This window comes from Acinonyx jubatus, chromosome B2 (genome assembly GCF_027475565.1).
Source record: "Acinonyx jubatus isolate Ajub_Pintada_27869175 chromosome B2, VMU_Ajub_asm_v1.0, whole genome shotgun sequence".
Classification (NCBI taxonomy): domain Eukaryota; kingdom Metazoa; phylum Chordata; class Mammalia; order Carnivora; family Felidae; genus Acinonyx; species Acinonyx jubatus.
This window is the reverse complement of record NC_069385.1, coordinates 124,674,001-124,698,482: the sequence shown is the minus strand read 5'-3', so window position 1 is coordinate 124,698,482 and position 24,482 is coordinate 124,674,001. Positions and strand designations below refer to the sequence as shown.

Below are 24,482 nucleotides of genomic sequence, written 5' to 3'. Positions count from 1 at the left end.
AAGATGGGGTTGTCCCCACCACCTCTAGGCTTTGAGTCTCAGCCAGTGTTGTTTCCATCTGTCCCAGTTAGGAGGACACCTGGCAGGGGAAAAATGGCAGGAAAGGGTTTCCTGGAATAGGTCTGTGGACCTGACCCACATGGTAAAGGACTGGGGGTTTTGCTTATCGTATTTTCTCTCTTACTTAAATTTAAATGTATATCAAGGTTTAATGACAGGTAGGACATTCGTTTATTTAAATATGTTATAAAACCTAAGGAAAAAAATCCTTTAAAACTCACAAATGTAAAAATAAAACTTTATAATGAAAAAGGGCACCCAGGGTAATTTAATAAGTGAGACGTGTGTACACACGAACAGATAGACGGATGAATGTGCCGAGGCACTGACGCCATGTGGTTACAGCTCTGGTGCTGCCCTCTGGGGTAGACCAGCTCTACCCAAATACGTTACCTGCTGTGATCATCACAGTACAGTAAAACCTTGGTTTGCGAGCATAATTTGTTCCAGAAACATGCTTGTGATCCAAAGCACTCATATCTCAAAGTGAATTTCAAGAACCATTGGCTCAGTTGTGATCATGTGATGTTCCATGTCACATACTACTCGTATTGCAAGACATCGCTCATTTGTCAAGTTAAAGTTTATTAGAAATGTTTGCTCGTCCTGCAGAACGCTCACAGAAGAAGTTACTTGCCATCCAAGGTTTTACTGTAATTATTTTTTATTCATATTATTCTCTAAGGGGCTTGGCACATGTTTGACCTACAAGTGCTCATAAATATTAGCTACTTTATGACTGCGATTGTATCACTTCTTCATATGCATGGAAACTAGGATGTAGCCAGGGGCAGGGTAAAGAAATCACTGGTGAGGGACATATTCCACCTTTGTCTATAGCCTTGAAAGTCTCCGTAAGAATCATGGTCTTTTTATCGCCTGCCACCCTTCCTCCCACCTGCTGTGGTAGGAAGTTCCTCACTCCTGAAGCCTCCATAGTTGGACAGGATGAAGTGGGCTGCTGGGGAGCGGAAAGAGCTGCAGCACCAACCAGCAAGGCCAGCTGTTGGTGACAAAATGTTGAAAGCCTCTCGCTTTCCTTTTAATGAGCAAGTATATATGGTGGGTACCCAGGGTGCTCTCAGTACCTCTAAGAACAGATGCAGAAGCAGGTGTGTAAACAAGGACCATAAGCCAAACTGCATAACACAACGTCACCAAGACGTAGGGTCTTGGCTTGGGAGCAGTAAGACAAAGGATGGAGATTGGCTAGAAGGGATTCTGTGGTCCAGAGGGTTGGCTAAACTGACAGGGACCCTCCAAACACACACCCAAGGCTGGATAAGACCCTGCACCAACCAAATATGTACACAGTGCTGAGTTCCAGTGCCAGAAAGGGGAACTCCTGGGACCCAGACCAAGGAGAATGTTCGAGCAGGAGTGGACACAGACACGGCCTGCATGGCACATGAGCCAGAAAGAAGCTCAGAGAGCTTGAGGTTTAATACCTGCATTGAGGGCTGGAGCTGAGATCTCAGGCCCTTTCTGCACTTCGAACTGAGCTCCTTGAATGAATCCAGGCCTCCAAACTGTGCTGTTCTAATAACAGGATTAGAAAGTCTTTTCCCATCATAGGGACTCCCCTCCAAAGGTGGCTGACACCTTGGACTGTGGGCATAAATGATCCACCCTTACGACAGTGGAGCCTTGAAGTCTTGCACCACACACGACTATGGGTTCCAAATTTCAACCGTTCTCCAAGATTGAGAAATAAGAACCAGTGAAGCTCGTTGGACCCTCTGGGTCAAGAATAAAACCTCCCATGGAAAATCACTGGAGCCAGATACTCAAGACTCACGTAGAAGAAAATTTTCACCAAGGATGAACTCACAGCCAAAATTCACAGGGTCCACAGGAATCCATTAGGAGGGCCCAGAACTATAAATGGAGAAGTTTGCATCTCAGGAACTCTAGGAAATACAGCAATCTGAAAGAGAAGTGGCTTCAAATCATTTATTAAAGTAGTTACTACCACCTCATGCCAAATTCTGTCCTAGACACTAAGGGTTCTAGAGAGGACCCAGACATGTGAGCAAAAATCTCATTTGAAACATACATTACAGTGGGTTATATGGGGGTGGGAGGGAGGCCAGAGACCATAAACCCATAAACAAGCAAATAATATTCTTCAAAGAACCACCACTATGTCTATGAAACCAAGCGGTAGGTAGAGAGGAACAGTGGTCAGGATGGCGTCTCTGAGGGAGTGACATTCAGGCTGACACCTAAGGAAAGGATCAAAGAGAGGAAGTCACACAAGGTTCTGGGTGAGAAAACAGGCAAATGGGAACAGCAGGGCAAAATCTGGCTTCCACTGGAAGAGGAAGAAGACCACTGGAGCTGAGAACAAAGGACAAGCTCAGACACACAATGGGGTTGTCTTCAGCATGATTGGGTTTGTTCTAAAAGCCATGAAAACACGTCGAGGTTTAAGCCAGGGAGGAGTGTGCTCTGGTCGGTGCTGTGAGAAAGTCTCTTGGTGACCGAGAGGAGGATGGCCACTGCCGTGGGGCCAGGAGTCTGCACCGGGGGCAGGCAGGTTGCTCACCTGGAGAGGCCTGACTCCAGGTGTGTTTGGGAGTAGCCCCAGTTAGGGGTGCTGCTGGGCCTATGAGGGCAAAGAGCAGCGGCTCGGGCTGTTTCCTGGGGTGGAGAGACAGGGCTCTCTGTGGTGTGGAGGCCCCACCAGGGACTGGAGCATGGAGTCCTATCCTGAGGGCAGAGCTCAGAGAGTACATGCCCAGAAACAAGGTGACCAGCTGGGGGGAGCTTCAAAAAGGGATGGTTTGATCCTGAGGGCAGTGGGATGGAGAGCTCAGCCATGATTGAAAGCCAGCCCGATTGGAAGTGTACGTTTTTTATTAGCCAGGTGTGGGGTGAGGCTAGCAGATCAGGAGATGACCTCCACAAAGAAGACAGGTTGTTACTCTCTGTTCCCTAGAGAAGGGGGCACACCACATCCCAGGGGCCCCACAGGAAAGCACCAGCTGGTCAGGAGGCAGAAGGAGGGAGGGGAACATGGGCAAGAGCCTTCACTGTGGTTTCAGCCAGAAGAAAGGGGTGAGGAAGGGTAGGCAGGCTCCAGGTTAGCTATTTGGAGTAATTTCTGCAGGCTGTGGGGCTCAGGGGCTGCCCCTGGTTGTCTGGCATCTGGCCCTGGGGCGATCAGAGCAGGTGGACAGCGGCTGGAGTGTGAGAGCCACAGAGGAGGTGGTGGGGGTTGTGGGCTCTGATTGGTTGGTTTGTATCTGAAAGGTGTGCTCACAGGTGAATTGTTGGCTATCCCTAAGAATTGGCTGACCCTGGGGGGGGGGCAGTCTTTCCTCCCAGAAACATCAGAAAACATAGAAAATAAAAGGGCATGATTAATACACAGCCCTACAGCAGCTACAGGGTTACAGAATGCTCTCGAATGAAGTGAGCCCAGGACTGGAGAAGCCAGTCAGGAAGAGGTGGCAGCAGCAGAGGCACGATGTGCCTGGGGACCAGACAAAGTTTGACAGGGGGTGTGGTGAGGACAGGTGAATTCTGGGGAGGATGTGGCGTGTGCATGATTTGTGCCCCACCAAGTGGAGCCAAGATAGGAGTTTGATGTCACTTCATGAGCTGCCTGGGGATGCTCATACCTCCCAGGTCCAGGCAGGACCCACTGCAGTTGGCCTGCAGGCTTAGGTGAAGGGAGAGCTTCACTGGTGGCCCAGGAGAAGGAAAGGATGTGCTTGCTTGGGAGCTGGTATTCCAGCATGCTTCACAGAGTCATATTTAGGCACATTGTCGTGAAGCAAAAACAGAGGAGAGGATTCTGTGAATATTTCTTATCTGAATGAAAATCCTGTCAGAGGTAGTGGGTAAATCCACTGGCGGATGCCAGTGCCTGAAGCCAAGATCCACACTGCCTTTGTCCCTCAGGACACTAAGACCAAATAGAAGTGCTTCCTTAGTCATTTTTCTTGGGCATTCATTATCACTCAAGTCAGAGCAGTAGAGCTTCCATGCTAATCTAGAAGGAAATCCTATCAATCCATCCTTTTTCCAGAAGAAATGTGGAATTCTTCCAGGGTCACAGAAAACAAATGGAGGCAGGGGGCAGAGGCGCAGATTCAGTAGCCAAAATACTAGAGGAAGGGAGAATCTAAGAGAGCATCTGCTCGGATGTGGAAGTAGCCAGTGACCCCCGAGTGGAAGAAGGGGCTGGTTGGAAGGGCTTCTGCTTTCTGATTGCACGGTGTGTAAAAGGTGTCCCTTCCAGGTGGCTGCAGCCTGCTCCAGGACACACAGCTCGGGGACAGGGTGCCCTTCTCGGCCAGGAGCCCTTGTGGGGAGCAGGGTGTTTGGGGCTCCAGGTCTGTGATAAGCGAGAACATCTAAGAAAACCACAGGGTGGAAAATCAGAAAGGCGATACACAGAACAGGTGGCACCTGGCCTTCTGGGTGGGTCTCGTTGTAGAAGAATGACACAGGAGTGAGAAGGTGGTGGACAGGGCACCCACATGGCGTCTATATAAAGTGTTTGGAGGAAACAGCACCAAGTATGGATTCCAAGAGATGATGAAGATGTTACTGCCGCTCTTCCAAGATGTCAGTACGTGACATCACCATGCCTTAACATGTAAATTAGTGATGCTGGGTATGCGTGATTATTTGTAAAAACAAGTGTATGCATGTCAGCTTTGGACCCGGCATGTGCTGGGGAACACTTGTGATGCCAGTTCAGTAAGGTCCCCATGAGTGCTGTCATTGCAACATGAGGACATGAGCAGAACATGAGTGTCAGGGTATCCTCATGAACATGGCAGACACCATCCTAACTCTTGGAACAGCTCGGCAAGGGAGGGAAACATCACATTTCACATCTCGAGCCTCCTTTGTGGCAGAGGCACAGTAATATATACTGATTTGAACATGTCTTCAGATTTTAGGAACACACTTTTCCCAAGATCAGCTGCAAGCTTCTCTGTGTGTGACACTATATTAACCATTAACCCTTGGATTAGGTTGGTGGGATTATTCCTGGTTTTAGCTGGGGAAACCAGGGCATTTAGAAAGCTTCACCAGAACACTCAGAAGTGTGAGAAAGTCATTAAAAGCTGGCTTTTGAACATCAGTGGTTCTTGTTATGTGGTCCCTGGACCAGCATCATCATCACCACCTGGGAACGCATTAGAAACACAGATTCTCAGATGCCACCCCAGGCATACTGACTGGGTCAGAAGGTCTAGGGTGGGGTGCAGTTCTGTGGTTTAAGAAGCCCTCCAGGGGATGCTGATGAGCGCTCAAGGTCGAGAAGTATGATGGGTGTATCATGGAAGAAAAAGCCAGATGTCCTGCACATGGACTGAGGGACCTGGTGCTCCCCAGATAAAGGTGCTGTTGAGGCGTGAGGAAAGATCTGACTGAGTCAGCTGTGGAGAAGCCACACGTCTTGTAGGAAGAGGTTTCTCGGCTCTGTAGGGAAAGAAAACAGATGCCATCCTTGAGGATCAGTGAGATATCATGCAAGACCTGGCTGTCCTATCCAATTCCACTGTGGAGAGCAAATTTGTCTCGTCATCTCAGACAAGCAGATGTCATAGGTATTCCTGGAACTGATGAAAGAAGGCAAAAACTCTGGGTGCTGGATCTAACACTTTTATCCGCACTATGCAAACATAAACCTATACACAGGTATGTTTAGGAGTCTTAAATTACAGCCTGTGATCAAGGTTAATGGGAAGGAAAGGTTTCTCCCACCTTGCTTACCTGCCCTCTGAGCAGGCTGCTTTGGGGCATCTTCCTGTGAGTTTCTACCTTCAAATGCAGGAGAGCATTGCATACAGTTTTCTCTTGCTCTCTTCCAAGACTTAGCCAAGTACCGAGTTAGGACGGATTCTCATCTTGGACTCACCTAATGCGTGTTTTGCATGAGCTGCTTCGAGAAAGAACAGATATGTTGGAGAGTGCTTTGTTCAGTGGGAGTTTCATCCTGACGAGAGAAAAAGTGCTGTTGGCAATCCGCATGATCATCAAAAGCATCTGGGAAAGCAATAAGAAGATAATAAACCGTATGGGAAATAATGAGGAAATTAGAGACGGATCAAGCAGCACTGAATAACACGGAGAATAAGTAATAGTATCAATTCCCCAAATGAAAGATAAACCTTGAGACAGAGGAAATTAGAGCACGCTGTCATAAGGAACTCACAGGGTAGAGGAGTAAAACAATTAAAACCCTTAGGAAAAAAGAATGTGCTAAAAGGGATTTTAATTTTTAAAAATTTTGAGAAAAAATCCGTTGTAAAACATTTAAATGGCCTCAGGTTAGATAAGTATCCAGCATAAAAATTTACTAACAATTCCAATATGTAAATGGTCCTAAATATCATTGGCTCTTTTAAATATCATCAGAAATATTTTGGCCAGAATAATTCCACTTCTTTTTTAAGTTTATTTATTTTGAGAGAGTGCATGAAGCAGGGGAAGGGCAGATAGAGAGAGAAAAAAATCCCAAGCAGGCTCCACACTGTCAGCACAGAGCCCAACGTGGGGCTTGAACTCATGAACCATGAGATCATGACCTGAGCCAAAATCGAGTCAGATATTCAACTGACTAAGCCACCCAAGCGCCCCCAGAATAATTCCAAGTTTTAACATATCTGGAAGGTTTGCTCCTATCCAGGTGCTGCCCAGCATTTTCAATAATTTGGTCCCTTAACTCCTCTCACTAATCCTCTGAGGTAGGGACCAGGATGGCCTCCAGTACAGGTGGAGAAACTGAGGTACAGGGATATTTGCAGCTTGCCTTAAGGTCCTAGTACTCGTACCTAGAGCCAGAATATAAAAACCTGCAGGCAACCCGGAGCCAGGATGAGGACCACAAACCTCTTGGCTCAGTCATACATGCAGTGGTGCTGCTGGACCCCAGGGATAGGACCGAAAATGTCAGGCAGATGAGCAGAGCGCTGGCCCACCGAGAGCAACATGCACCAGGCACAGAGCAACACTTCTCACCAGGGGAGTTTTCTCTTCTAGTTCCTCTTTTTATATTTGTTTAACATTTACAAAAGTATTCCTTTTTTAAAAAAAAAAAATTTAATGTTTATTTTTGAGAGAGACAGATCATGAGTAGAAGAGGGGCAGAGAGAGAGAGAGAGACACAGAATCCAAAGCAGGCTGCAGGCTCTGAGCTGTCAGCACAGAGCCTGACGTGGGGCTGGAACTCAAGAACCACGAGATGATGACCTGAGCTGAAGTCAGATGTTTAATCAACTGAGCCACCCAGCTGCCCCATAAAAGCATTTTTTAAAATCATTGGGTTATCAGTACCTTCCTTAATGGGGGGCTCAATAAAAATTTGTTAAATTGATGAATTAATTTTGCTTCTTGTCATTGTTAAAATTATTTCAAAAGACCCTTAAATTTTTTTTAACGTTTACTTTTTAGAGAGCAGCAGGGGCGGGGGGGCAGTGTGCAAGTGGAGGAAGGGCAGAAAAAAGGGGGGGACAGAGGATCCAAAGCAGGCTCTGTGCTGACAGCAGAGAGCCCGATGTGGAATTTGAACCCACGGAGTGTGATCATGACCTAAGCCGAAGTCAGACGGATGCTCAACCAACTGAGCCACGCAGGCACCCTGACCCTTTAGATTAAATTTTATACACAGATACATAAATATATTCATTCCAGCGATTATCAGTCTTTTTTCTTGCCCACACACACTTGAGGGACCCAACACTTTCTTCCGTCAAAAACAGTTTTATTTCAGAAGGGGGTCAAAGTACCACATGCTGAAAACTCTATTACTGGTAAAATAAGGGCCGCAGGGCTCCCTGCACAGCAGGAGGGAAACGGAATTCAGTTATACCAACAGTAAAGTCACTAGAGAAAATGCTTGCCTCAAAGGAAAGTGTAAGAGGTAAACCATAAAAAGCATATAGCCTCTGGGAGCTTGAAAATGTGCAATAATTATTTTTACAGGTTATCAGATAGTTAATTTGGGGAGACTTCTAGGAAATTTAAAGCCAAAAAAAAAATTACTCAAATCCCATTTGTCTACCAGTTGTCCAGATGGCGGGAAGATTAGGTAATACTTACTAAGGCAAGTGTGAAAATAAAAATGGTAGCCCACATTTCGATCGTAACAATTGAATGAGCAATAAAAGGGGAGATCAAAATGTTCTCTGACTTGGTGTTTGGGGATTTGCTAATGGCATGGAATTTTAAGGAACCCTCAGGCAAGAGGCTGCCCATTTTTAATTTGTGAGTTGTGCAGAGATTATGTAAAATAATAGGAACCCCTGTGGTCAACAAAACCACTTCCTCTTCAAAGTGGAGAAAGCCTGGTGAACGTGGCAACAAGTGATCCTTAAAAACCATGTGCTGTGCCAGAGGATATAGCCTCTCCTCTAAAAGCCAGTGTTACCAACTCCTTTGTTGCACTGTCCCCACACCTGGAATGTGCTGCAACATTCCGTCTCACTACCCTGTGGAAGCTGGGGTGCTTCAGGCCAGCTGGAGGAGCACTGAGCCTTGGAACCAGGCAGACCTCGGGGGGGCAGCCAGTGTGTGCACGCATGTGCATGTACATGCATGCATGTGTGTCTTTTGTGGGAGTGGTGGGGTCGGACGGCTGGGAGCAGGCAGAAAGCAGGTAGATGGCCTCCCAGTGACAGATGTCTAGTGATAGCTGCTAAGCGGTTGCCCCCCGGACTGCTGGCAAGTGTCCACGTGGACAGGAACAGAGAGTGAGGCCAAGCGGCCCAGCCCCGTCAGCTGGCCACTCTGGCAAAGTACATGCCTGGTGCTATGAAGTAGGGGTTCCGGACAGATCAGGATGACCTCACTCAGTCTCAGAGACTGTTTCTGTTGAGGTTGGGAGGGTGAACGTGCTAATAGCAAGAAGCTGCTTTCCAGAGTCAGGTACAAGGTCAGGGTGGAACCGGAGGGGCCACCCTCATGATGAGTCCATGAATGTGTGGCCTCCGTGGGCTCCTTTGTTATCAAGATAGGACCCAGAAGGACAGAAGCAGACTCTGGGGAGAAGGTTGACAGGACTCCCTGGACAGACTGCTACGACAGAGGTGCCAATAAAATTCCAGTTAGAAGCAGGTGCCGCATAAAGCCTCTGTTGCTTCTGCCTACTTCTCTCCTCCAGTTGTTTTCCAACATCACAGTTTTTTTAGTGTGATTTGCAAAAATGCCTTCCAAATTAATTCCCCCTGTAGCATTATGTTTTGAATGCCCTGGGTGCCTTATACTTTCTGTGGCCTCATAATTGCTTACATGGATAAATTAGTAAAAGGAGCTGGAGAAAGAGAATATAAAGAGGGAGAATGTGGAAAAAATCAACCCAGGTACACTCAAGGCTACAGAATCTTTTTAGGTGAATTCCAAGCATTCATCTGTTTAGAACGTGAGCTGAAGGATGTTTTCAATTTATCACAACTGTTAAGTATTCTGGGGTTGCTTATTTAAAAGGCTAGCTCTAAAGACATTTTAGTTACTGACTTCATTCTGCTTGGCAAAAACGTAAAGCAGTGTTAGAATTTGTACAGTGCATTGCCCTGATCAGTATCTTTTTTACCTTTCAGAAGAAGGCAACAGTCACCATTAGCCCCATGAAATAAATCTAGAGAATGTTGGTGCCTGGTAAGGCCTTGGTGTCATTCCATACCCCCCACTCCATTCTATAGATACAGGGAAACTGAGGTCTGGAGGGTGATGTGACTTGCCCAAGGTCACAAAACTAGTATATAAACACAGGGTTCCTGATGTATTTCCTCTATAATTTTTCTGTAACAGAAGAATTATGGCTCTTAGGTGGATACCATTTTGGAAAACATTAGAGACACAAAGTTCTGAGTTTCTGTGACAGATAATTAAGTGGAAAGGCCATGTAATTATGAAAGAATTTTATATTCTACAAAGAGATTTATATGAAGAGTTTATTTGTCTCGGGAAAACTTTGGGGTTTAACCATCCTAGAAGCCAATTTTTATTTGATTTCATGATACTCATCCCTTCTCACTTAATTACTAAGTTTAACTCAAATCATGATTTAAAGTTTTGTTTAAAAAGAGCTCATTTATATTCACTTGCTATCCCCTGAATTGAACTGACTTAATTTTATATATATACATACATATATGTACCTATGTACACACATGTATATGCGTACATACATATACACATGTGCGTATGTATATACATGTGTGTACATATGTATATATGTGTGTGTATAAATATATATCAGACAGAACTAAAGTTTTAAAAAAATCCAAGTGAAAGCTTGTTTACAGGAACCAAGCTTATATTATTATAAGAGCTTTGGACCAGAAACTTAAGATATTCTCCCAATTTGTATCTCATTCAATTCTAGACTTTGATTTTATTTTTTTTAATTTTGAGAACCTTTTCAGGATTTTATGTGATAACTTGGTGATAATCTGAAGTACCAACAGCTACAATTACCTCTAAATCAGAAGCACCCTTAGTACAGTCTGAGATTTTTTTTTTTCACATACACATTCAGGGAACTTGACTTCTACAAAGCCTTTCATGACCCTTGTGTCCTTCCCTCTACATTGGATGGCCTACCTGCCGTAAGCTTTTACCTGTAAGGTGTCTGTTAAATGACATGTTTTTCTCTGCTGGCAGGTTGATCATGCCCCGTATACGTTTATTCCATGAATGATGTAATGTACTTGACAGTGTGAAGACATACCTCTCCACATGTATCGCCCTAAAATTAATACTTGAAGATAAAATTAATAAGAGTATTAGCTGTTAATCTTAGTAACCTCTGTCCTATATTTCCTTTATGAATAAATATTCTAGGACAGTAATTTAAAGAGTATAGACATGCTTTTAATGTAGAGAATTGCCAAGTTGGCGTCTCATCAGAGCTGGTGTTAAATGTATTAGGAAGAAGACAGCCTAGATAGTATACTTGTCTGTGTCAGGTTCTCCAATTGGGTAGAAGAAATATGTGGTTTTATCTTTAAATGTGAAAGAAAAATACTGACTTCGTAGTATTAGGAAAGGATCACAGTATTGAGTTTTAATTACTGATTCTACTGAGTGACTACACAGGTTACAAAGACCAACGTGTGAAAACAGGTCAATGAATGTAAATCAGATGGGCTTATGACTTAGCCAAATAACAGAGAAAGCAGGAATGAAGGCAAAGATAGGAAAGCGTATCAGAAACAACACATGACTGTTAAATCATAGAGTCTTGTGGTCTGAAAAGCATGTGGTGAATTGGGGTTGCTGGAGAAGCAGATAGGGTTCTCCTTGTCTGAATTGCTCACAGACACACAGCTTTGAAGAACAACCACCTCATAGTATCAATTAGGCAAACACAGAAAATTTATCCGCCTACGATGACATGGTAATATCAGTTGTGACGCTATTGGGAAAATAAGGTTTATGAAAATAAATTTTCCATATACCTCTTTAAGAGTTAACACTTTAGGGGCACCTGGGTGGCTCAGTCAGTTGAGCATCTGACTTCGGCTCATGAGTTTGGGCTCTGTGCTGACAGCTCAGAGCCTGGAGCCTGCTTCAGATTCTGTGTCTTCCTCTCTCTCTCTCTTGCCCCTCCCCTGCTCGAGCTCTGTCTCTCTCTCTCAAAAATAAATAAACATTAAAAAAAATTTTTTAAAGAGTCAACACTTCATTGTAGCTATTTGGTGGGCATCTTTCTTTTAAAAGTTTTTTTTAATGTTTATTTATTTTGGGGACAAAGAGCACGAGTTGGGGAGGGGCAGAGAGACAGAGAGGGAGACACAGAATCTGAAACAGGCTCCAGGCTCTGAGCTGTCAGCACAGAGCCCGACACAGGGCTCGAACTCATGGACCGCGAGATCGTGACCTGAGCCAAAGTTGGACACTTAACCGACTGAGCCACCCAGGCGCCCCTGTAGGCATCTTTCCAAAATAGATTTTCCTGGTTTTGAAGCAATGTGGTAAACAGCATGACATGCAGAAAATTACACTGATCTAGAGATCTAAAGACCAAGTTCCAGGTCTGACCCTGCCACTGATGTTACCCTTTTCCCCCAGGAGGGCATGGCAGAGGCTCAACCCATGTGCTTGCCCTGAGGAGCTGAATTAAGTGCAAATGAGAGACACCCCCCTCAGACTCCGCGGTTTATTTTTGTAACTTTGCCTTTTCTTGGTGGGTGATGAGAGGGTTTACGTCATGGCACTAGGCACATCTGTGTTATGGTGGGATGAGCCTTCACGGCACCTGATCAAGGTTGGAACATCTGTGTTTTCCCATGTTGGCTGCTGTCCTGCTGTCTTTCCCAAGCCGGTGTGCACCCTCTGCTCCTTGGCCTGGGGCTGTCTAGACCACGGTTGTCTGAACGGGAGCCTCAGAGTTCTTTGAGGAATGTCTATGTTTCAGTGGATGGCCTCTGAAAGCTGCAGGTGATTGAGTCAAAGACCCTTTTCACTTGACTGCTGATTCTTGGCCTTTTGTGGAATAATTGAGGCCACAGGGTGAGTGACCTATAGAACGGTGGTTCTGTCATGTTCCAAGTACATGCTGGAAAATGATGCTGCTCAGCTTGTTCTGATGTTGGACCAGCCTTGTGTCAGGTGCCCCCAGCCCACAAGTAGGAAGTTAGTGTAGGTCATATCTAGGACCTGGAGATAGAAACCACTATGCACACATCTGAGGGTGATGCTCTCTGCACCACTGATGCAGTCTGGCAGGAAGGGAATTTTTGAGGGTGAAACTCGCATTTGTCACTGAAAGTGGGGGCAATGCAATATAGCAGAAGAAACACCAAGATCTATCAGTGTACAAGTGCCCACAGTATGATTGGAAGGATTCGCCCCCACCAGGCAGGTGTATTTGCCCCTGGAGGGGAAAACGACGGGAGGGCAGAGGCCTTCTCGAGGGCACCAGGATTGGGGGAAGGGTTCCAGGAGGGCTGGAATGCTTTAATTTTTTAAGTAGAGAATGGATTTATCTGTGATTTGCTTAATGCAAAATGAATTTCATAGCCCAAGCCTTTGATCCAGTCTCCCCAGCTGTAGTTCGGTGGATGGTAGCCTGCCTATGACTGCCAGGAGGCCGTCAGGAAAGCCAGACAGGGCGCTGCCTGTGTCATTCAGGCAGGCACTCGGCAGGTGCCCCACACCCCCCTCATCATCCATGTGCAGCTCCACCCTCGCCTGTCCCAAATTCTGAAGTGCCCAGCCCCCATCCCATCTTCAGCTACTCAGCATCAGATATTCGATGCTTCTGCAGTGAAATGTTTGTGCATTCATGAGGAGCTGTGCCTGAGACTCAGAATGCTCGTATCCATTAGGTCTGGTTCTGCCTCTGGTAAGGCCAGGCCAGTTCAGGCTTCATTGCCAAGTGAATTAAATCAGTAAGGTTTTTGGATTTCAGAACCTTTGGGATTCTGAAATTGTGACTGAGGAATCAGGGACCTTCTAACCATCCTGATGTAGCTCGGAGAAGGCCTCAGAACAATCCATCATTTGCCTTGGGGCGAGAGGCCCGTCAGACCTGTGATCTTCAGCAGAGAGGGTATGTCTGCCTGACAGGGTCCTCCATCTGCCCTTACTGTGCTCTTTGCTCACTTCCTTTGCAGGGTTTAAGACCAGAGCAGGTCGAGTGGAGACTTCAGATTTGCCTACATCCTTCTTGCAGAAGCCCTGGGGTTCATTGAACCACCTGGCTTGGAGCGATCCCAACCTCTCTAGTCATGGGTTCAAATTCACCTCTGTCACTTACCAGCTGTGCAAGCTGGACCATGTGCCTGTACTTTCTTTGCCTCAGTGTCCCCATCTGTAAAAGAGGAATAATAATAATAATAATACCTCATACAGAGCTTGAAAGAATTAAATGCTTGCAGCTTTTGAAACTTCCTGCTCTGCTCCTGGGGGTTGAGGCAAGCCATTTGCTCCGTGGACACACTTCCTTCTTCCGGAGCCACGGCCTCCTCCAGCAGCCATCTGCAAAGCTATCTCCCAGAGAAGCCACTGTGGCTTTTCTGCCAGGTTACCTTTCGTGGTAGCAGAAGTCACTCTCACGGCCACTTTCTCACCATATCTACACAGGAGGGGACACCAGGCAGACGTGGCCGCCCACTGCCTGCTGTGCTCTTTTATTTTTGTTGAAAATGATCAATTTCTCTAAGGTTCAGCTGCATTCCTTCCAGGTCCTGGGCTGTCAGCCGGCTTTTTAATTTGCATGGTGTTATTACATTATGTACTTGTCAGGAGAGATTTCATTAAATTCCCATAACGTGGCCACACTACATGTTATCCAAACTAAAAAGCCATCTCTGGGCTTTCTCAGAGGCCGATGGGCCAACAAGTTCTTTATGACTTTGCAGTAAATTTAAATATGTGGAGGGCATCACAAAACTTCATTATTCCATACATGTGCCCATCGGGCTTGTGGTTTTCTGGAACACCTGAGGAAGCATCACTAGAACGGTACCTCCTGAGCTGCTGTCACCTGAACACCATCTGGGCATGTGGAGTATGTTTCCTTGCCGCAGCCACTGAGGTTAAGGATGTGGGCTCCTGAGTCAGACTGCCTGGATTCTGATCAAGCTCTGCCACTTAACTAAAGGTCTGGACTTTCTGTGCCTGATTGTCCTTATCTGTGAAATGCGGGGAGTATTACTCTACCCCATCAAAAGCTTGACAGAGCTTAGTATGTGGGAAACATGCAGAAGGGTGCCTGGTGGTCGTAAATCCAGCCCTAGGGAAGGTGGTTTGCAGTGCCATTTGCCACTGGCAGCAGGGTTGGGTGGCTAATGGGAGCCGGCCCGTGTTCTCATGCTCAAGTCTCCCCAGAGAGCACTGCTTCTTCACTGCAGGTCCTTCTGGTCAGACGGCCGCCACTCATGAGACTCCAGGGCGCTCAGGAGCCTCTGCTGCCTGGGTCCTGCTGCTCTCCCTCTCCTCTCTCTTCTCACCTCACCCCCAGCATTCCGTTTTACCAGCTTGCAGCCCCACCCCCCGCCAGACACATGCTGTTTCACATCCTGCACCTCTTCTTGGGGTCCTGTCCCCACACCCCTCCCACAGCCATGCTGTAGTACCTGCCCGTCTCCCTAAGGAGCCCAAGCACAGTGCTGCCTGACAGTCTTCCCTGCACCTCCTTTCTACAAGTGCTCACTCTCCTTGGCCCCGGTTGTGTCCCATACTGCACAGGCTTCTCTCCAAATCACTTATTGTGTGTGTGTGTGTGTGTGTGTGTGTGTGTGTGTGTGTGTGTGTTTACTTACTTACTTTGTCCATCTACCTGTTTATTTACAGAGATCTCCTTGTACAAGACTCTGACGTTGTGGTCAGGGATACATCCATTTGGGATGATCAACACATATTAGAAAAAAATACTTTGGTGACTGAATGGGTGTTTGAGCTCCAGAACAGGCCCACACCCACCTCTTAAATGCAAAGATCATGCCATGCATTTGCAAAGGTGCTGTCCTTGAAGCCTCTTCCACAAGCTTTGCAAGTCTCAAAGATTCTCCAGGAAGAATCTTCCTCATTGTCCTTTCTCGTAAAGGGTATTTAATTATTCTTAGCCATTTTTAGTTACCCAAAGTCTGTTGTCCTCAGGCACGATTTGGGTGTGACAAAACAAGTGATAGAGGGTGACGGGGGCAGCCAGCCGGGTGGGGCAGCATCCCTGAGACCCATGAGCCTCTGCACCGCCAGGCTCCACGTGACTCCTTCCCCATGGGACTGGTGGTCTCTGTGGCTTTGAAACCTGGGGAAAAAAACCTCTTCTCCTGAAGGGCAAGGGCTCTGTGGGTCCTGATAAGAGGTGAGCAGCTGTCCTCACTGGAGTTTAATGCCTAGACTGGTAGGATTTCAGTAACAAAAATGTTGGCTTTTTATGCGTAATGCAGGGCTTTACCTTGAAGACAAAATGGCATCAAATAGACATCACTTCGTATTTTCCCAGAACTGTCACCTGCCTCCCACTCAGGGATCAAAACTGTTCACAGTGAGCATCTCCCTACAGTTCTCCACACCTAGCCCTACCCTGTTGGCAAAGCTTTAGGGTAAATCGAGGCCGAGGACCTCAGCGTGCTGGGGACATGCAAACCTTGTGTTCTGGTGGATGACGCTCCTTGCTTGTTTACTGGCCCTGTGCCTGGAGCCCTGGGCACCTGGGGATCGGCCTCGGGGTAGAGGTGAGCTGTGCTCCTCCCCACTGCTGCCTCCTGTGCTCTGGGCCCTATTCTTCTCTCATCATGCTTGCTTATGGTCTTGATTTTCAAATTCCGCTCCCTGCTGTAGAGTTCCATAAACATTGGATATAAATTATTTTCAATTATTTTAAAAGAACTCCAAGCTTTCTCATGTTGTATACCATATTTTACACTTCAGAGACCACCTGCAAAACCACCATGTTGTCAGAGTAATACATTAGCTGGTGTCCTGGGATGCCTTTTAACAAGATTCTCCCAAAGTGGCGAAGCATATTTGGACCACCTGCAAACGTGCCCACGTGAGAAAGGCAGCAGCTGTGTGCTGGTGCTGGCGATGGGGCCTGTGCGCTGCCCCCCACCCTGAACGGCACACCATGGTCCACGCGGCCCCCTGGTCCCATGCTGAGGCCACAGCCATGCGGAGCCAGCAAGGCCCTGCACTGTCGCTGTGCCCAGTAGTCAAGTGCCATGGCAGGTGTCCCGCCACGTTGGGGGCTGTCGTGTGGGGCATCTGGAAACGGGGGTGCTTCTTGGCTGGCCTGAGGCTCTCTATCCAGCCTCCCCAGCATTGTTTATAGAAGCACCTTGATCAACACACAGGTCCCCACCATCACCCGCCGTGGGGCCGGCCACTCAGAATGGCCTGTGCGAGGAGTGCTCTCTACCCAAATCAGGACCTAAAATCTGCAGTCAGGAGCAGCTTAACCCACTTCTCAGAGCTCAATAACTTGATCAGACAGATTAGAGGACGCAGAAAATGAGCTTGATTTAATAGTTGTGTTTGGGATCCTGCATGAAGAAATGGAAGATTTACAATCCTGCTTCTGGATTACTTTAATTAGAGGCTCTCCAGAGCTAGTAGTATGGCCAGCGTGGAGCAGTTACAATAGTAACGTCTCAGCAGCATTCGCCATGACTCCTTGATACTGTGTAACTGAAGTAAAGTATGGTGATAGCCGGAGCCCTGGCCTGATTTCTGGCTTTTGCTTTTCTCCCAATTAGGGGGGCCACCTCCTCTATAATAAAGGTCTAAGGGAACATAGGGAACCCCTGTTCCTGCATGTGCTGTCTGTGGCCGCTTCTGCATATGGCAGAGTTGAGAAATTATCACAGAGACCTCGTCGTGTGCAAAGTCTAGAATATTGACTTTCACCTTGTGCAGAAAAAGCGAGCTGACCCTGCTCCAAACAGGCACGTTGTTCTGTTTGGCTGACTTGTAAATGTCGTCATAAAAGGAAACTTAGAAAGTGCTTTGATAATAAAACACTAGTGTTTTTTGTTTTTTGTTTTTTTATTGGGATCCTCACAAGATTTCAGACTAAGAACAAACAAGGAATCTGTTGCTAATAAAACTTGAAAACTGCTGTCTTGCAGCATCATCTCAGAGCAGTGTGGCATGTAGTTAGCAGCAAGATGAAAATAATTCTATAGGCAAGTCCTGTGAAATGTTCGAAAACTGAAAATAACTGTCCAGTTGCTCGTGCCAGGCATTTTTTAAACTTAAAATAATTCTATTAATGTTTGTTTTCATGACAACATATAACAAAAGCATCCCTTCAACAAACTGCTTAAACATGCTTTAGAAACACATAGTTATTTGGAAGAGTTTACACTGATTTCTTGATATAATTGGTAGGATGTTATTCCTGTGTGCCACATTTTAAAAATTGTAAGCTTTATACTTTTTTTAACTTTTTTTTGAGAGAGAGAGAAAGAGAGAGAGAGACCCTATGAGTGGGTAGGGCAGAGAGAGAGAGAATCACAAGCAGGCTTGTGCCATCAGCACAGAGCCTGACGTGGGGTTCGAACCTGTGAAATGGTGAGATCATGACCCGAGCCGAAACCAAGAGTCAGACACTTAACTGACTCAGCCACCCAGGCGCCTCAGTTTTATACCTTCTCAAAAAAACAATTAGACACCGTCCACTGCTATGGTTTGGCTCAAGAGAGTCCTGAGCATTCACTGGCCTTCACTGCACGTGGGTAGGAATGAACACCACCCACCTGTGAAGCTTCTAGGCTCAGGACAGAAGCTGTGCTTCTGGATGCCCTGCAGAGTTGAAGACATTCACCAATTCCCTTTGTCTCTTTGAAGGATATTCCCCGAGTCCCTCCGGTGGCTGATGGCTACCCAGCAGTTTGAGTCTGCAAAGAAGCTGATCTTGCACTTCACACAGAAGAACTGCATGAACCCTGAGAGTGACATCAAAGGTGTGATGCCCGGTGAGTACTGCTCACATCAACCCTGCAGCCCCACCCAGGTGGGGAGAGGTGCCTCCCATGCTGGACCAGGAGTCATCACTCTCCTACCAAGCAGCTTCCTTAGCTGTTTATCTGCAGCCAAACTAGGAATGTGGGTGAATTGAAATTCTCTCCACCTTCCTTTGGAGAGAATTGGATTCTCTCCTGATTGAGTCTAACACACTGTGGCACCCCACATAGCCTCTCCAGACCCAGAAGTGAGGCCCGAGCCTAATATGCACCCAGCTGTCAAGGAATATTTGGGAGGGGGACAACCTGAGTCTGGAACACAGCCTTGCCTGCCAGCCAGGTTTATATACCAGCAGAGTCCTGTCTGGGGGTAGGACTTGTCTGTACTATCTCTCTTTTCCCTAGCATGACCTTCATAGATGCCATTGTTGGTTTCTGTTGTGACCTGTTTGTTGGGCATCCGAAGCAGTGGAAAAGTGAAGTATTTTAATATAGCAGTTCAAATCCATAGAATTTGTCTGTGCCAGGAGCATCACCACAAGCTAGATGGGGGCTTTCAGGCTGGGGATCCTATATTAAGTATCACCAGGACATCATTAAAATCCATATTCTTGGGCCCCTCCCTGGTACCCAGAGATTCTATCCAGTAGATTTGGAATAAGCTATGAGAAGCTGCATTTTTAATAAGCACCAGAAGAAATTCCGAGGTACATGGCACACAGACCTTTTGAAAGTCCTGATAAAACCAGTCCCAAGCTCTGACCCACTGCAACAACCTGACAACCTGGTGTAGACAGAACTGTTGTTATAAATTTCCCAGGAAAATAATCTGCAGGCTCTAAGACAGAACATGCACATCCCCCTCTGCATGATCTGAAATTCTGTCCAACAGATATTTTCGAAACACCTGCTGTGTATCAGGCATCAGGCACTGTTCTAGAACAGAGAAGGGAACAGGCAAAGCCTGGCTTTCGTGGAGCTTACCGGCAAGCAGGGGAAGGCATGCAGTGAACAATTAAGTGTATAATACATCAGGAGGAATGGATGCTGTCAGAAAAATCCAGAGTAGAGAGATAGAGGGTGGTGGTGAGGGGTCACATTCAGATGCTCAGGGGTAGCCCGGCTCCAAGGTAACAGGTGAGCAGAGACCTAAGTGCAGGAGAATGGATGTCTCCATTCACAACAGGAAAGGAACATAGGAGGTCTGAATCACACTGGCTAGGAAGGGCTTCTGGAATCATCTATTCCATGGTTCTTAGGCTTTTAATTAGACTCCTGATTCAGGTCTGGGGTTCATGGTCCATAAAAGTCCCCCGGATGCTGCTGCTTAACCAGGTGGCATCCTTGCCTTGGCCTGTACCTATGACCTGGCAGATGGGGACAGCAAGGCTAGGCAGCCTCCACCTATAGGGCAGGCTTGATCTGCCAGGCACTTCAGCACAGGCAGAAGAGTTCAGGAAGCCTGGAACCCTTGCATTACTGGATTGAGGAAGGACATGAACCAGGTCTGCTTTACATGAAGAGTACTGAGTGCTCGTGCTTTGCAGAGGGACATCTATGGTCCCTTTTTATCCAGTGGCAATGATAATAAACAGAATAACATTTACATAGTGCTTATATGTTAGTCACTTTTCCAAGTGATTTGCAAATACCAGCTTCTATTTAATATAAAATCTAAGTGCTTCACATATATTAACTTCTATTTCTTCACAGTAGTCCTCTGAGAGAGGTACTAAAATTATCCAGAATTGCAGATGAGGAAACTGAGGCACAGAGAGGTTAAGCATCTTGCTGAAAGTCAGACTAGTAAGTAATTGAGCTGGGACTTGAACCCGGGAAGTCCAAGAGAGGCAGCTTCACTGTGCTACTTCTGAGAGATCAGGGGGAGCTGAGAGACAGAGATACTACTGTAACTGTGGAGAAGAATGAGAATTGGATTCATTTCCCCTTTGGGGCCATGTTTGCTCATTTTGGAATGTCCAGCCATCTTCCCAAACTTCTCTGGGCCACATTCATTAGCAGGTTCATGCTCTTAAGTCTTACAGTATAATTTGTTTCTGGCATTTCCCTAATTAAATCACCACAATCCACTTCTTTCTGGTTAAAATGTTGTCTGGGAAAAGCTTGTTTTCTCAATACTAATTACACTGATTCATTTTCCTCCTATTTTTGGCAAGTGGTATTCCATCTTTTTTGCCTGTCTTTGCTTATGAGTTCTGCTGCTGTTCCAGCAGGAGGCGGGGGGAGAGGTAGCTTGATGCATGTGACTTTCCCCCTCTTGGGAGGGTTATCACTGCGTTCACTCCCAGGGGATACATGTTTCCCCTCTGCCTCTGGAGTTCTGCTCACTCCCAGCTGTCAAATGCATTGAAGCCAGTGCTGGGGGAAGGTAGGTGAAGTCTGCTTCATCTGAATCGGCCACTTCCAACTTTCTTAGGCTGGCTTGTTTTTCTGCTTGGAATCTTTTTCCCATCACCTCATCTCGTCCACCTGCCAATACCTGTCCTTTACTGGGACTCACATTAATGAGTCTTCTTGTCTCTGACCTCACTGCCCCTCCCCTCACATCACCTGCTCAGAAATCCCTCAGCAGTCTCCAGGGGCCTTCCAGCTAGATCCCTAAGACCTTCACTGAAGTTGCTCAGAGACCCTGTGTCACCTCTGCCTGCCTCTCCAAGGTACTGCAGCCCACATTAGGCTCTCAGAATACACCGAATGCCTCCCCTCTGCAGGGCCGTCCCCACACTGGGTCCTCCTGCTACCCCATCTATACTGTGGTCAGCTCCTCAGGGACGAGGTCAGACCTCCAGTTAGGTGTTTTCCCCCATCATTCACATGCAGCTGTAGCTGACCAGTTTCTGTGGCTCCTTGTTGGGGCCGATCACCCTGCCATGGACGAGAGCTGGCATGGCAGCCTGGGTGTGCAAGGCTGGGATCCCTTGCATCCTGGCACCAGCAGCAGACCTGACACGAAGCAAGCTTACCCTGAATGTCTACTGAACAATTGAATCGAGGCCTCCTGCAGTCCAGGAGGGGGCAGGGCAGTTTCACACGGGAATCGGCCATGGCTGCCAGACACCTCACCTCTGGGTAGATGAGAGTCTCAGGCCTGGATGCATATGGGGGTTGGGGTGGGGGCAATGCTCATGCCCCTGCCAGCACATCCTTTTGCATTCATGCTAGAAGAAAACCTGACGTTCCAGAATTATCCATGCCCTTTCCTCTTTTAAAGCCATCTTGGTTTATCTTTGAACATGTCAGCTTTCCCCAGCAGAGTTGATAGCTGAATTTAGGTAGATAAGCAGATGTGCCTCCTGAGTGTCATGGTCAGTGTCATTCCTGCAAACATTAGTGTCACAGAAAGCGACCAGGAACTGGCATCTGTCCTCACGTCCTAATTCCCAAGACTTTCAGCGTCCTCTCAAGAGTCCGAGTGCTGCTGGCCCCAGCTGTGGCTTGTAGACTACAGCCCACCATGAGAAGACATCTTGGAGTCAGACCTGTGCTCAGCCCCTGGCAATAGTAACGGTAACACAGGCAGTCATTGGGCAGTGACTCTGCAGGCATGGGTGACACTCTCCACCGGCATTTGATTCTCACCAGAGTCTTAATGAGGTCAGTCGTCACATCATCCCTGCTTGACATATGGGGATGTGGGGCCCAGAGAAGCTAAGTGTTGGGAAGCACTGCTTCTTGCTGCTGATGTGGCTCCATGTGGAAGGAGCAAGCCCCGTGTGGGGAGTGGGTGTCCTCTGTCCTCATGCATCAGGCCCTCTCTGGGAAGCACCCCCCCCCGGAGAAGCCCGCCTGGCCCAGCATTGCCGGATGGGAGGGTGAGTCCCAGCATGAGGCCCATGTGGGGCTGCCCCCCTGCCCTTCTCAGTAATCAGGCTTGGAGTCTGCCCTCACTGCCCCCTCTGTCTTGTCCATCTGTTTGGAAACTGAGGTGAGAAGAGGGTCTGTGAATTACTCCTCAGAGTCCCCAGGTTAGGTAACTTGCCCAAAGCCACACCACTAGAGAGTGATGACACCAAGGTTGGCCCAGGCAGGCTGACCCCAGCGCTCTGATCCTAACCTGAGTGGTTACAGAAAATTTCTCCTCCGGGCTTCAGGCCAGCTGCAGTCACGTGCACAGAGAGGGAGTCGCAGAGGTCAGCACTGCTGGGTCACTTGTCAAAACTTTGGGTAGATTTTGAAGAGAGAGCTGTGTGAGGTGACTTCGCTAAGGTCCGTATAGTTGCTCTCATCTGCTTGCTTCTGAAGCACTTATCCAAATGGCCAAGTGCCATCATTTCTAAATCCACACCTGAGGACTGAGGGGCTGTGTGGGAGAGACAATGGGCGCCTTCTCTACTTCTGAGCTTGGACCTGGGCATCAGAGCCACTGCCTTGGAGCTTTTAGTGCATGCGATTGACAATGGCTGTGATGGGGGTGGGGGACTGCTGTGCTGCTCTTCCTCTTCCTCCTCCTCCTCTTCCCCCTGCTCTTCCTCCTGCTGTTCCTCCTCCTCTTGCTCCTCCTCCTCCTCCCCCTGCTCCTCCTCCTGCTCCTCCCCCTCCTGCTGCTGCTCCTCCTTCTCCTGCCATTCCTCCTCCCCCTGCTCTTCCTCCTCCCCCTGCTCTTCCTTCTCTTCCTCCTCCTCCCCCTGCTCCTCCTGCTCCTCCTCCCCCTGCTCCTCCTCCTGCTGTTCCTCCTCCTCCTGCTCCTCCCCCTCCTGCTGCTGCTCCTCCTCCTCCTGCCATTCCTCCTCCCCCTGCTCTTCCTCCTCCCCCTGCTCTTCCTTCTCTTCCTCCTCCTCCCCCTGCTCCTCCTGCTCCTCCTCCCCCTGCTGTTCCTCCTCCTGCTGTTCCTCCTCCTCCTGCTGCTGCTCCTCCTGCTGTTCCTCCTCCCCCTGCTCCTCCTCTTTCTGCTCCAACTCCTGCTCCTCCCCCTCCTCCTGCTGCTCCTCCCCCTCCTGCTATTGCTGTTTCTTCTCCTGCTACATCTGTTTCTCCTCTTCCTGCTCTTCCTCCTCCCACTGCTCCTCCTGCTCCTCCTCCTGCTGCTCCAACTCCTGCTCCTCCCCCTCCTGTTATTACTGTTTCTTCTCCTGCTACATCTGCTTCTCCTGCTTCTGCTCCTCCTGATTCTGCTCCTCCTCCTCCCGTTCCTCCTCCCCTCTTCTTTCCCCTACTTCTCTTGTCTTCTCCTTTCTATAACTGTTGCTTTCCCAGTTTCACCCGTAATGCATTAACAGTGCACACAAGCATCAAAGCACAGCCAGTTAATCTCACACCCCCATCCAAACAAACGCAGATTATCGTCTGTGTGTGCTGTCCCTGCACCTCTGAGCCTGGGCTTCGGTGCACTACCACCGTCTTCTCCCTGTGCTATCCTCAAGAAGCACGGTTTGGCCCCTTGCCTGGATCTCTTACATACGTAGAGGTCATGTCTCCTTCTGCGTGTCTGCAAGGACACCTCTCCCTTCTACAGCTGTTTGGGGGGGAGCCAGGACAGTCTTAGTCAGCCAGAGCACTGGGCTAGGAAGGCTGCCTGCCCACCAAGGGCCATGTGGGGCTTCATCTGCTTCCTTCATTTGGGCCTTGTAGGAGCATTGTCCCGCTTAATAGCTGAGAAACTGAGGCACAGAGCAGCTTTCCCAAGGAAGCTCAGCAAAGAGAATCAAAAGTGGGATTCTGCCAGGTCTCTCAGACTCCTTGCTGTATCCCAGGTTAGGTTGTGACCAAACATGCAGAGGAGAAGGGGCAGGGAAATACAGGGTGGAGTGGGAGCTGCTGGCTTGTCAAAACTAAATAAGCCCCACTTGGTTTTGTTTTGAAATTATTCTTTCTTTTTTTTAATGTTTATTTTTGAGAGAGAGAGAGAGAGACAGAGGGTGAGTGGGGGAGGGGCAGAGAGAGAGGGAGACACAGAATCTGAAGCAGGCTCCAGCCTCTGAGTTGTCAGCATAGAGCCTGATGTGGGGCTTGAACCCACGATCCATGAGATCATGACCTGAGCTGAAGTCAGACACTTAACCGACTGAGCCACCCAGGCGC

General features: G+C 47.8%; 1 protein-coding gene and 1 long non-coding RNA gene across 5 annotated transcripts in view; one reads left to right on the top strand and one right to left on the bottom strand.

The window, feature by feature from the left end:
* The window catches only part of SLC22A23 (solute carrier family 22 member 23), a 181,714-nt gene that overhangs the window by 133,210 nt on the left and 24,022 nt on the right, over nucleotides 1–24,482 (top strand). For all 4 annotated transcript variants that reach the window (XM_053223076.1, XM_053223077.1, XM_015073554.3 and 1 more), the window contains exon 5: nucleotides 18,328–18,455. In XM_053223076.1, coding sequence (XP_053079051.1) covers nucleotides 18,328–18,455 — 128 coding nt within the window. The remainder of the gene's footprint in view (nucleotides 1–18,327; nucleotides 18,456–24,482) is intronic.
* Nucleotides 310–14,520, bottom strand: LOC113593915 (uncharacterized). The gene is made up of 3 exons (XR_003414275.2): nucleotides 13,790–14,520; nucleotides 5,945–6,072; nucleotides 310–5,505 (listed from the first exon to the last, which is right to left on the bottom strand). It is a non-coding gene; the product is annotated as an uncharacterized LOC113593915 (long non-coding RNA).